The sequence below is a fragment of the Mandrillus leucophaeus genome, unplaced genomic scaffold (assembly GCF_000951045.1).
Source record: "Mandrillus leucophaeus isolate KB7577 unplaced genomic scaffold, Mleu.le_1.0 Scaffold26, whole genome shotgun sequence".
NCBI lineage: Eukaryota > Metazoa > Chordata > Mammalia > Primates > Cercopithecidae > Mandrillus > Mandrillus leucophaeus.
Genome location: NW_012102698.1, coordinates 2,974,351 through 2,987,094, shown reverse-complemented (window position 1 = coordinate 2,987,094; position 12,744 = coordinate 2,974,351). Strand labels below are relative to the sequence as shown.

Here is a 12,744-nt window from a genome sequence, read left to right as displayed (position 1 = left end):
AAAAAAAAAAAAAAAAAATTGAAAGCCAGTCTCCTAGGAGAGGTATAGACATGCTGTGCTTTCTCTCTGATTTGTGTTTATTATTTGATCTTCAGTAAACTTGACTCTGATCTGTAAAACTGGGCTAATACCTGCCTTGCAGGGTTGCTGTGAAAGGATTAATAATTTGTGAAATGTGTAGCCCAGATCCCGCCATCCACTAAGAGCTCAATAGGGATCACTATTATCATTGGTGCCACTTAGCAAATATTAGCTCTTCAAATCATTGTGACAACTTTGAGGGGAAGATGCCCTTAGTCCATTGTACAGATGAAGAAACTGAGGCTCAGCGAGGAGAATGGATGGCCCCCGTGTCCCATCTCCCATCACTAGAGAACTGGGGAACAAGAATTGGAGTTCTGGCCGGGCACAGTGGCTCACACCTGTAATCCCAGCACTTTGGGAGGTCGAGGCAGGAGGCTCACCTGAGCCCCGGGGTTCGAGACCAGCCTGGACAACATGGCGAAACCCCATGTCTACAAAAAATCTTAAAAATTAGCCGGGTGTGGTAGCATGTGTCTGTGGTCCCCGATGCTTGGGAGGCTGAGGTGAGAGGATCATTTGAGCCCAAGAGGTTGAGGCTACAGTGAGCTGTGATTGCACCTCCAGCCTGGGCAACAGTGTGAGACCCTGTCACAAAAAATAATGACAAAAAAGAAGTGGAGTCCTTGTCCGTCGTAATACCTGCCTAGCATAGTAGTCAGGGCGAAGAAGAGCGCCTGGACCACAGTGGGCCCCGGACACTCACTTCTGCTGTGGGCCTCGCAGGCGACTGAGCCCGAGGTGGAGGTGGAGGTGTACCGGCGGGACTCCAAGAAGCTGCCAGGCCTGGGAGACCCTGACATCGACTGGGAGGAGAGCGTCTGCCTGAATCTCATCCTGCAGAAGGTATGGGGTGGATGGGTGGGGCTGCGGATTGGCCCCGAGGGGTGGCTGACCCCTCCCTGCACGCTGAACCATGCTCTCTTCCAGCTGGACTACATGGTGACCTGTGCGGTGTGCACACGTGCCGACGGCGGGGACATTCACATCCATAAGAAGAAATCTCAGGTGAGCCCTGGCGCGGGAGCCCCCGCCTCCCAACTGCCAGTTCAGCCCCGGCACGGCAGACCTCTGGCTGCCCAGCATTTGAGAGAGACAAGTCCTCCCACTTCCTTCTCTGCCCCTGAGGTGAGGGGTCTGACTCCAGAAATCCGCTGAGCTCCTGGGATCCTGTATCCCATTCGAGGAGCACAGAATCAGCTTATCCCTCACATCTCCGGGGAGGTCTGTGGCTTTGGACCGGCTCTGGGCCAGGTGGCCTCCCTGTACTGGCTTGGACTGACTCTGGGCCTGTGTGCGGGGCAGGGCCTCACTTGTCCTCCACATCTGCTTTCTTCCAGCAAGTGTTCGCGTCCCCGAGTAAACACCCCATGGACAGCAAAGGGGAAGAGTCCAAGATCAGCTACCCCAACATCTTCTTCATGATTGACAGCTTCGAGGAGGTGAGCTCCACGCAGGGCCCCTCTCCTTAGCTTCCCCTTCACGGGATATGGGTGTCAGGCGCTTCTCCCCCCCGCCTTAGCCTTGCAGAAAGGCGTGGGTGGCTTGGAGCCGGGAAGGGTCCAGCTGAGGCAGACGTGGCTCGCTCTCTTCCTGGTGTTTGCTTGTGGGCAGGCGAATTCCCCTGGCGCAGCCTCCGCTTCCTCATCTGTAAAAGCAGTGTCATGATCATCTGTCCTACTTACTGTCAGGGCTGAAGACCAAAAGGCTCCTGAGTGGGAGGATGCCTCATAAACTCTCGCAAGCAGCGCTGCCCGGGCAGGAGGAGCCATTATTAATGCCAGTAAACTATAAAGAAGCACCTCCACGCCTGCACGGACTTGGAATCCTAGGATGTCAAAGAGGGATGGGGTTTCCGGAGTTATCTGGGCCAAGCCTTTGTTTTAAGGTTTGGGAAACGGGCCTGGGCAGAATGAGACTCACTGAGAAACACAGGGCGCTGGGAGGGTGGGGAGGGAGCCGGTCGCGCCTCACTCCCTGCTCTGCCCACCCGTGTCTCTCCTCTGTTGAGGCCCTGGTCGGGGTCCTTGTGCGCATCCGAGGCCCTTAGGGTCCTGAGGACTGAGAAGGAAGGCATGCGCGTCCGCAGGAAGATCCCAGGCTCGGGGAGGTCGTGTCCCCTCCCCAGGCACACGCAGCTCCTGTGTGGCAGAGCTGAGACTTGCATCTAAGTCTGTGTCCTCGGAGCTCAGTCTGTGCGCCAGACCCTGGGAGCAACGACTCGTTAAGGTGGCAGGATAGGGCCTGTGGCACCTTAGTCTGATATTGTCACCCCAGGTGGGCAGTCACCCTGCCACCACCACTGAGCCTTTGGCTACACAGGAGCCTCAAAGATGTGGCGGGCAGGGCTGGGCACCCCAGGCCGTGTGGAGGGGCCCAGACAGTGGCCGACGGTCCTGGTGAACCGTCATGAGGGCGTGCGTCTTCCGCCAGTCCCAGCGTCTCCGTAAGGGTCCCTGTCCTCCCCTGCTGCTCAGCCCCTACCCCAATGTAAGGCTGTTCCTGTCTCATGGGCCTTGGAGGGCATCGGGCCACAGGAGTGTGTGACAGAGAGCCAGCTGTCCCCTGTACAGTGGGGTTTCCGAGCAGCCCTCCCTGCCGGTTGGGCCAGGCTGTGGTGTGGGCGGTGGGAGCCGATGGTCATGTCCTTGTCCCTCTGTGCCCTGCCCCAGGTGTTCAGCGACATGACTGTGGGAGAAGGAGAGATGGTCTGTGTGGAGCTGGTGGCCAGTGACAAAACCAACACGTTCCAGGGGGTCATCTTTCAGGGCTCCATCCGCTATGAGGCGCTCAAGAAGGTGTATGACAACCGGGTGAGTGTGGGGCAGCCTCACAGGCGCTCCCGGGCCCGGGGTCGGCGGCTCTACAGCCCACCTTGGTCCACACCACGAGGCCTCCTAGCCTGCTTCTGCGTGGTAGCGGCCACCAGGGGCACCCGCAGCCCCCGGGCTCCTTCTAGGCGCTCCCTGGCCCTCTTTACATCATTCTTCATGGTCGGCCTCAGCCCACGCGGGCCGCTTGCCTTCATCTGAAATGAGCGGGACTTCCTCAGTCTCTAGTTCCCTGGGAAGTGATGGCTGATAGTGTCACTCGCTTCCTGCGACTGGCCCTGGAAGCGCTCCGAGTCGCCCCCAACTAAGCAAGCAGATGTGGGCAGGCTGCTGTCCCCCAGCAGGCACCATCTACAGCCAGACTTGCTGCCAGCCTGGCGCCCTGTCCTCAGCCTGGCGCCCTGTCCTCAGCTTGGCGTGTGGTTCATGGGGCGGTGGGAGGGGCGCCAGGAGGGGCACCAGGCAGGGATGTGGTTCCATTCCAGCTGCCCCGCCTGCTGGCTCAGACCCTCCCTCCTGGGCAGCCCCTGCTCCTTAAGGGATGGTCACCCTGGCTGTTCATGTCCCGGGGAGGGGCCCCATGGAGCCATCACCACCTCCCTGACTCAGGCTGCCCCGCCGGCCCCCAGGTGAGTGTGGCTGCCCGCATGGCACAGAAGATGTCGTTTGGCTTCTACAAGTACAACAACATGGAGTTTGTGCGCATGAAGGGCCCCCAGGGCAAGGGCCACGCCGAGATGGCGGTCAGCCGAGTGTCCACAGGTGACACGTCCCCCTGTGGGACTGAAGAGGACTCCAGCCCAGCTTCGCCCATGCACGAGCGGGTAAGGGCTGCATGGCTGGGGGCTGGGGCTCCCGTCCCTCGGGTTCACTCTCCACTGTCTTCCCCCGTGCTCACGGTCCCCCGGGGACAAAGGTGTCATCATCCCCACCCGCCAGTGTGCAGGCCGAGGTGCCGAGCGTGCGGAGGCTGGACCACCAGCCCTTCTCTCTGCTCAGTGGTTTGTAGGAGGCGCTGCTGCGGGGGAGGCGTTCCTGCCTTGCAGACCTGGAGGGCTGTGCCTGGCCAAGGTCACACCGCAGGCTGGTGCTGGGCCAGGCCTCTTTCTGCCTCCCTGAGATGCCGCAAAGCCAGGCTGAGTCCACAGGGCCAGTGGGCAGAAAAGACTGGCTGGGGACCCAGGCCCGGCCCTGGCGCCTGCCTGGGTGGACCTGCTGGGTGAGCGTGGGTACATGGCCAGCCTTCCCCGGTGAGTCAGATGGGAATGATGGTGGCTGAGGGCCAGCCAGAGCATGCAGAGGCCTAGACCACCCAGCTCTGCCCCGCGGTTTGTACGAAGCACTGCTGCAGGAGAGGCATTCCTGCCTCGCACACCTGGAAACCAGGCTTGCCAGCTTGCCCCAGGTCACACGCTGTCTTGGGATAGCACTGGGCTTGGGCCCCTGCTCTGTCTCGAGGCCACCCTCCTTCCCCAGGGCGGGAGGCTGAGGTCAGCAGCAGCTTTGCTCCCAGCAGCCTGTAGTGGGGCACAGACAGGAGAAGGCCTCCAGCCCACTGGCTGCTTTGCTCTGCCTGGTTCTTGCAGAGGGGCTGCCCAGAGCCGTAGGTCTTGGAAGAGGACAGGTGTGCTGGGCGGGGGGTGCCCGTGGCACAGGTCCGGGGCAGTCCTGCCCAGCCGTTGTCCCAGAGAGATGCCGCCCACAGCCGGAATCCTGCTCTGCTGCTCTCACAACCTTGGGTGTGTCTCTTCCTCTCCAAGCCTCAGTTTTCTCATCTAGAAACAGGGCACGAGGATACCGGCCCCTTCAGTATTTGGGAGGCTCTGAGGAGTCTGGGGCTTGGCCCTCAGGAGGATTCCCAGGTGGCAGCCGCTGTAGTTGCTGTTGACCTACTTGGAAAGCAGACGCATGGGAATGTAATCAATGCTTTACTGCAGACATGCCTGAGATGAGGGAGTGTGTGTGTGTTATACTTTTAATTCGAGAAAGATCTTAACCATACTTATCTCCAGGCGGTCAGATGTTGGTTTTCTTTCTCTTCTGTACACCTTTTTTTTGTTGGGGTGGGGGAGTATCTTCTGTAATGAATGTGTTTTACAATCCAAAGACAGCAAGTGCTGTGTTTTGCAAAGATGGGTGAGAATGGCAGGCAGGGGCCTCTCTCATCTTTGGAATGAGGTGGTTTATATTTCTGAGTTCCTTTCTGAGATAAAGGGCCTGGTTCTTCTTCCTGGTCCTTAATTATCCCCTGGGACTCTGACAAAATGTGTGTGTGAAAGTCCTTATGAAGATGTGGCCCGAGCTCTGGGCTGGACAAACCTGGGTGCCGTCTCCAGCCACAGCGTGAGGGCTGAGTGACCATAGCTCACTAGACCTGCCTGAGCCTTGGTTTTCCCATCTGTCCAGTGGGAGTGGTTGTGAGGGCTGTGAAAGTCCCTGGTGCCTTAGCAACTGGGCAGCCGTGGGATTCAGGGGGAGGGACGTGCTAGGGTCACACAGGGTCAGCAGCGGGGCTGGCCCCTGGGGACTGCCACCTGTGCGCTTGCTATTACCTGTCTCCTCCTCCTGCGGGGTCGACTGGAGCCAGTGCGTGACACATGCTGACTCTGTGTATTGTGGTTGGTGCTGTTTGTTTCTTTTATCTTTTGAAAACCTTCCCCGGCTTGTGGGAACACCGTCTGGAGCCCAGCAGCTGCCAGGACTTTGGTGGATGTCGGAGCCTTGACGAGGAGGCTGACGGGGCTCCCGAAGTCTCGGTCCCAGCTCATCCTGCTCCTCAGATTCTTGTTGGCATGGGGAGGAGGGAGGAGATGGGCCAAGTTCCCTCTGGCTGGAACGCCCTTCCCCCCCTTCTTCACCTGGCGAACTCCTACTCGTCCTTCAAGACCCAGCTCCAGCGGCGTCTCCTCCAGGAAGCCTTCCCTGATTTCCCAGGCTGTGGATCCTTTTTGCCTCTGTGCTTCATGTATCCTGTGCTTCTCTTTCTCTGTCTCCACAGCCAGCATGCTGTCTATGGTTGTCACTCTGAGTCTGTCACCCCAGCAGACTGTGAGCTCCTTGAGGGCAGGGACCTGCGATGTGCCTATCTGTCCTTAGTGCTGTGGCTGCCTGGCCCTGAGTGGGTGTGAATGTTTGGTGACCAGAACCAAACGTGATTAGAAGTGGGGAGGAGACAGAGGCCTAGAGACACTTAGCACAGCATCTCCTGTGAGGGGTGCTGGGAACAAGAGGGATGGGGCCACTTCAGCCCTGAGAAGTAGGATAAGGAGCGTGTCCCCTGGGGGACAGAAGACAGGGCTGCCGCCGTCCTGCTTGGTGACCACAGGCAAGCCAAGGTCTCAGTCCCTGCCTTAGTTTCCCCATCTGTCAGATGGGCTGACGCTAGCCCCTGTCTCATGGAGCTGGGAGGCTCGGTGGGTCTCTGTGGGGCCAGTGCTCACTCAGCGTCAGCAACTGTTGTTCATTTGTGCTTGAACATCCCCCTAACCAGTGTCTGAGGCCCAGAGGAGGGGGTCTTTCTGCCATTTGCGGCAGCAGCCTGGTCGCTCCTCGGGCAGCACTGGTGGCCAGGTGGCCTGCTGGCTCCTGGGCTGGAACGCATCTTCCAGTCTCTAGGCCCCACCTAGCACGGGCCAGTTGGGGCTGGATCCTCTTGGCCGAGCGGCCTCTTCCCTGGGAGCTGTGTCAGGTTGTTTGAGGATGGGAGAGGAGGGGCGTTGGGACCCCCGGGTATGGGGCTATTCTGCTCTGGTGACTTTGGCTCCTTGTTCCCAGGTGACCTCCTTCAGCACGCCCCCCACCCCAGAGCGGAACAACCGGCCCGCCTTCTTCTCCCCATCCCTCAAGAGGAAGGTGCCCCGGAACCGGATCGCCGAGATGAAGAAGTCTCACTCGGCCAACGACAGCGAGGAGTTCTTCCGGGAGGACGACGGTGGAGGTGACCCCCCACTCCGTGTCCTAGGGCCCCCGCACCCTTCAGTCTCCTCTTGATCCAGACCATTTATTTATTCATTCATTTGTTCATTCAGCAACACTTAGAGAGTGGGTGCCATGTGCCAGCCACGCCTCCAGGAGCTGAGGGTAGAGCCGGGGACGGACAGAAATGGCTGCCTCTGGGGGTCCCGTCCTGGTGGGCCCAGGCATCTCCTTGGCAGAGTGCTTGGAGCCCAGATGTGCAGCAGTATGTCAGTTTCAGGGGATTCCCCACCTTTCTAAGACCTTTCAGCCTGCTTAAGAAGGCCGATGGGTGATCTGATGGCTCCACACACACCGGCTGTGGAGGGAGAGAGGAGGGCTCCCCTCCCTTGGGTCAGCTCACCCTCAGGGGGAGGCCCGGCCTTGCTAGCTCTGTGCAGCCTCCCAGGACCGTGTGCTCTTTGGTGACAGAGTCGCCACCTCGTGCAGCCTCCCCCCAGCCTCCTGTGCCCCTGTCCCCCAGACTCTGGGTGTCTGTATCTGGGTGTTCCTGTGCCCCGCAGTCCTGCCCAGGCAGTCTGCACTCTCTCCTGAGCGCCTGCACCTGCTCCCTGTCCGCGCTCAGTGACCGTCCAGAATACAGGAGTGGTTCCCAGAGCCCCCAGGGAGGCCACGGGGGGGTTTTAAGCAAGGGAGTGACACAATCAGATTAGCATATTTAAAATGCCACTCAGCAGACCCTGTGGGAAATGGCTCCTGGGGACAGGGGTGGCCATCACAGACAGGTTGGGAGGTTCTGCCACGCTCTGCTGGCGTGGACCACGTGCCTTCCTCACTGTCATCCTCAGGACCCAGTGGGCGCCTGGCTCTGCACTGTGTGCGTGTCTGTTGAGTGTATGGAAGTGAAGGATTGGCCAGGCGCAGTGGCTCAAACCTGTAATCCCAGCATTTAGCAAGGCCGAGGTGGGTGGATCACCTAAGGTCAGGAGTTCGAGACCAGCCTGGCCAGCATGGTGAAACCCCGTCTCTACTAAAAACACAAAAAATTAGCCCCGCGTGGTGGCAGGAGCCTGTAATTCCAGCTACTCTGGAGGCTGAGGCAGGAGAATTGCTTGAACCCGGGAGGCAGAGGTTGCAGTGAGATGAGATTGTGCCATTGCACTCCAGGCTGGGCAACAAGAGTGAGACTATTTCCAAAAAAAAAAAAAAATAAGGAAGTGAAGGATTCGCTGATAACTCCCACTGAGCACCTCCCCCAGCGGGGAGCTGGGGCTGCAGCATTGGTCAGAAGAGGTGGCAGCCTTTGTCCTGACTACTGGAACCAAGAGGCAGGGGCCCCGCCTGTGCAAGGCCCGGGTCAGGGACTCCAGCACTGGCCTCGACCTGCTCTTGTGTGAACTTGGGCCAGCCCCTTCCCCACCTGGGCCCATTCCCGAGTCAGTGAGAAGTATTGATCACTGCCCTAGTCTACCTCTCTGGGGCAGGTTCTCCCAGCCGGGACCGCAGGACTGGGTAACGGTGCAGGTCGGCCCAGGCTTGCCCCTCCCATGCTCTGCAGGTGGCAGTGCCTAGTTCCAGGGACAGGGCCCGCGGAAGCAGAGAACTACACGCTCTGTGTACCAGCCCCCCTGGAGGAGACTGAGCTCGAGACAGCGAAGGGAGAGATGAGGGGGTGGCCAAAGAAGGCTTCCTGGAGGTGGAGGCGGGGGTCTGGGCTGGAGGAAGGGGGAGGGGTGTCACGGGCGAGGCGGCGGCCGCTCTGGAGTGCGTGGGTACTGGTGTGGGGGTGTTGGTAAGGAGCGTCCTGGCCTCAGCAGAGCGTGGCCTCAGCCTGGCCTGGGAGCTGGCGTCCTGCTCTTCCCCCCGCAGCCCGTGCTGTGCGCCTTGACCTGGCTTTCTCTCCTCCAGCTGATCTGCACAATGCAACCAACCTGCGGTCTCGGTCCCTGTCGGGCACGGGACGGTCCCTGGTTGGGTCCTGGCTGAAGCTGAACAGAGCAGATGGAAACTTCCTTCTCTATGCACACTTAACCTACGTCACTTTGCCGCTGCATCGGATTTTAACAGGTAACGCTGGCTGATTTTAACAGGGAAGCTGCCGCCCTCACAGCCAGCTCTGCGTCCAGGGCCTTGGTGCTTGCGAGCCACCCGGAGCCGCCCCGCCCCGCCCTGTCGGTTGGTTGGTTTCTTTGCAGGGTTCTTGGCCTCCTTGTCTCAGACTTTGGGTGGAGCCGTAGCTTTCCCAGAATCCTCCCTTTGCTCACCTTTCTGGCACACCTGCTGTCCCCTCGAGTGGCCACATGCCCGGGTGTGTGTGATTCACAGGCGATGGGAGGCTCTTGGGCCACCTCGCCGACCCAGGCCTGCAGCAGCTGTGACAGGCCGTGGCTCTGGCCCGCACACCAGCTTGTACCTGAGCCCCTGCAGGGAGTGCCGTTGCGGCGGGCCCGTTTCCCAGTCTGCAGGGTGGGGATGGTGGAGACGCGTCTCCTCTGCGGTCTGTGGAGCCTGGAGAGGAGATGCGTGAGTGGCCGAGGCGGGCTTCCTTCAGAAGTGGCGCTGCTTAGCACTCACTGCTGTTGAGGGTTACTGTTTCACCTGCTTCCCTCCTGCCGGCCCTAGACATCCTGGAAGTTCGGCAGAAGCCCATCCTGATGACCTAGCCGCGTGCGGAGCCTGTGCAGAGCCCCGGCCGGGCCCAGCCCTGGGAGTGCTGCCAAGTGCCTACCTGTCCACCGCCACCGGGGCCTCCTGTGACCCGCCAGTGCTGGAGCCGCAGCCAGGCGAGGCCACTCGACTCCCGGGGCCAGGGCCGACTCCACGAACACCAGCCCAAACTGAAGTGCCTCTTCCCTCCCCTGCTGGCTCTGCTCCGCCCTGTGCCCCGCCCGTCGCCCCCCACCCATCTCTGGAGAGCCCTCTGCACCCAGACAGGACTGGAGCTGCCGAGCGGCCATGAGAGCGAGCGGGAGGAGCAGCTGATGCCCAGAGCGGGGCCGGACCGGCGCATCTCTGTTCTCATGCCCCCAGCAGCAGGCGGAACCACCCAGCCAGGGCGCTCAGCGCATCAGACTGTCCACACCTTCTTGAGGAACGCCAGTTGAAGATTCTGGAATGCCATGCGGATGAACTTCAGCACCCGCGTCAGTCCCAGCTCATCCTTCCCAGTTTACCACTTTGTTCTAACAGGAGATGGGAACACAAGAAGTTTGATGGCTCTGCCCTGGGCTGCGAATACCTCACCCACGCCCAGTTCCAGAAAGGCTTCCAGCTGAGCAGACGGCCCCGATCCCGCCAGAACGGCCTTTTGCTTCCAGCCAAAGAACACCGCCAACACACACACCTCCAACCTGGGACAGCCACGCTGGGCCTCGGACGGAGGGACCCGCCGAATGTGGATTCTGAGGGTGGTCGGGAGGCCTCGGCAGCCACGCAGAACAGGGTAGCTGCCAAAGCGTGTCTGACGTGGGGTGGGGCTGGCATCATCCCAGGGAGGTTGTAGGTGGGACCCCGTCTTCTGGGGGCGGGGGTGTCTTCATCGTCCCTGGTTTCCTGGAGCTCACTTCTTTGACAGCGTGTGCTGGTCCCATCTCAGACCAGCTCACTGAGGCAGAGGAGTTGCTCAGAGGCTCACATGGGCACTCCCATCGGTTCGTGTGAGCAGCCGCCCAGCCCCAGGCCTGCCCTCAGCCTGGTCCAGCATGAAGGCGTTTCCATCTGCAAGGATGCACGGTGCCCTCCCCGAGAGCAGGCCTGTCCCCTCCCCAACTGGGAATCAGCTGGAAGCTGGGTCTCTTCGTGGCTGGTTTTGTTTGAAGTTCCCAGGAATGTTTCAGGTTTTCCAGCGATGTGTTTAGGGATCTCTGGGGGGGAAAAGGAAGAGGAGGGGCTTGTTCGCCCATCTGTTTATTCTCTGGGCTCCGGGAACAGGGGACTACTTTGGGGCTTTCTCCAGACTTTTGTATGTTATTATTAAAAGCGAGCTATTGCATTTCATTCTGCCTCAGTTTGCCCACCTGTGAAATGGGGCTTACACCACCTACCTCACTGAAGTCTCCAGGGTTCGTGTGTGTGGCTGGGTCAGGGCACGGCCACCCATCATTCTGCATAGGTCGGGTCGGATGTTAGACTCCTGGGATGCCCACCTCCCCCTCACCCTTTGTAATAACCTAGTCCGAGACCGTGCTTGGTGGGGGATTTGAACCTTCTCTCTCCTCTAGCAGTGTCCGCTCAGGCCTGATGGCTCAGCTCTGCACGATTTCATGTTCCAAACCCATGTCTTAGGGCAGCACAGAGCCAGGTCATGTCGTGCCCCAAAGTGTGGGGACAGAGCCTCAGCGAGCCCCGAGCGTGGCCCAGCCTTCTGGCCCAGCCCCATTTGAGTGCTCTCAGGGGATGCCAAATGCTGTTTCCAAGTTTGTGTCCGTGTGGCTAAAATCCACCTATTTCTTCAGGAACTCTTCCCCTGGTTGTTCTAGGGACCTTGGGAGGAACACAGCCCTGACAGCTCGTCCGTGGGAAGACGAGGCAGTCCAGGTCGTGAGCAGCACAGCGGCCCGCCCTCTGTTCTCAGAGGTGAGGGGCGTGAGAAGGTTCTCTCCCCTAGGCCAGCATTTGGCCGAGCTTGGAGGCTTGTCTGGATGGCTCGGGGCGAGCTGGGCTCCTCGTCTGTCAGATGGTGAACGTGCTGCCCGCCTCACAGGTGACCATGAGGACCAGTCACAGTGACGTGTGAGAGGGCTCGCTGGTCACAGAAATGTGTGCACATCATGCTGGTTTAGAGACCAGCCCTCAATGTGTAAGGCATGTGAACAGAGCACACGGTGGACTGGCGGTTTCATAGCCAACACATAGCATCTACCATGTGCGGCCGCTGGTCCGACCCCATCTTACAGACGAGGAAACCAGCACACAGGCACTAGGGGACTGCCTGGAACAAACAGCAGGGGCCAGCGACGGGAGTCAAACCCAGGCATGTGGCCCCGCCTGCACGCTGAGCCACACGGTGCTGCCCGGACAGATGGACAGACACTTGGTGGAGTCTGCCTTTCTCAGCCCCTAAAACCCTCTCCAACGGGTACTTGCGATGCCGGATTTAAACCTTGCTCGGGGCCACTTAGCCACTTGAGAACTAGACAGGAAGGTATTCCTCCCAGGTTTGTCTTTCCAAAGTAACAAATGACATGTGGAATAAAGTAACAGAGTAACAAGTGGCAGGGCCAGAACCAGCGCCCCCAAAGTCCGGCTGTTGGCACATTTGTATTTCTTGTACGGCCATCTTTAATTTTTCTGGGAACATACCTGCCTCTTGTGTAATGCAGGGAAGACTCATGCATGGTGACACCTAGGTTTCCTCAACAGAACACTTGATCCCTAAACCCCTTTAAGACATTAGGTTTCCTCAACAGAAAACTGCTTTAATCCCAAACTCCCTTTAAGACATATTGGGGCCGGGCACAGTGGCTCACGCCTGTAATCCCAGCACTTTGGGAGGCCAAGGCAGGCGGATCACGAGGTCAGGAGTTCAAGACCAGCCTGGCCAATATGGTGAAACCCTGTCTCTATTAAAAATAGAAAAACTAGCCAGGCGTGGTGGGCACGTACCTGTAATCCCAGCTACCCGGGAGGCTGAGGCAGGAGAATCACTTGAACCCGGTAGGTGGAGGTTGCAGTGAGCCGAGCTCGTGCCATTACACTCCAGCCTGGGCAACAACAGTGAGACTCCGTCTCAAAAAAAAAAAAAAAAAAAAAAAAGACATACTGGTCTTTAATGGCAAACTCCCTTTAAGGCCTGTTGGTCTTAAAGAGGATTTGGGACTGAAGCACAGTTTTCTGTTGAGGAAACCTAGGTGTCACTTTTTAGAACATGAAGCAAGCTGTGGGATGGGCTTTTCCATGTAAAGGAACGTGATGATCC

At 59.1% G+C, this 12,744-nt stretch overlaps 1 protein-coding gene across 2 annotated transcripts in view; it reads left to right on the top strand.

Moving 5' to 3' along the window:
* The window catches only part of KIAA0930 (KIAA0930 ortholog), a 17,600-nt gene extending 6,777 nt beyond the window's left edge, over positions 1-10,823 (top strand). For both annotated transcript variants that reach the window (XM_011984030.1, XM_011984031.1), the window contains exons 3-10: positions 808-927; positions 1,012-1,089; positions 1,422-1,523; positions 2,754-2,894; positions 3,542-3,736; positions 6,687-6,849; positions 8,736-8,894; positions 9,450-10,823. In XM_011984030.1, the coding sequence (XP_011839420.1) occupies positions 808-927; positions 1,012-1,089; positions 1,422-1,523; positions 2,754-2,894; positions 3,542-3,736; positions 6,687-6,849; positions 8,736-8,894; positions 9,450-9,490 (999 nt within the window). In that variant the 3' untranslated portion in view covers positions 9,491-10,823. The remainder of the gene's footprint in view (positions 1-807; positions 928-1,011; positions 1,090-1,421; positions 1,524-2,753; positions 2,895-3,541; positions 3,737-6,686; positions 6,850-8,735; positions 8,895-9,449) is intronic.
* The last annotated feature ends 1,921 nt before the right edge of the window (positions 10,824-12,744 follow it).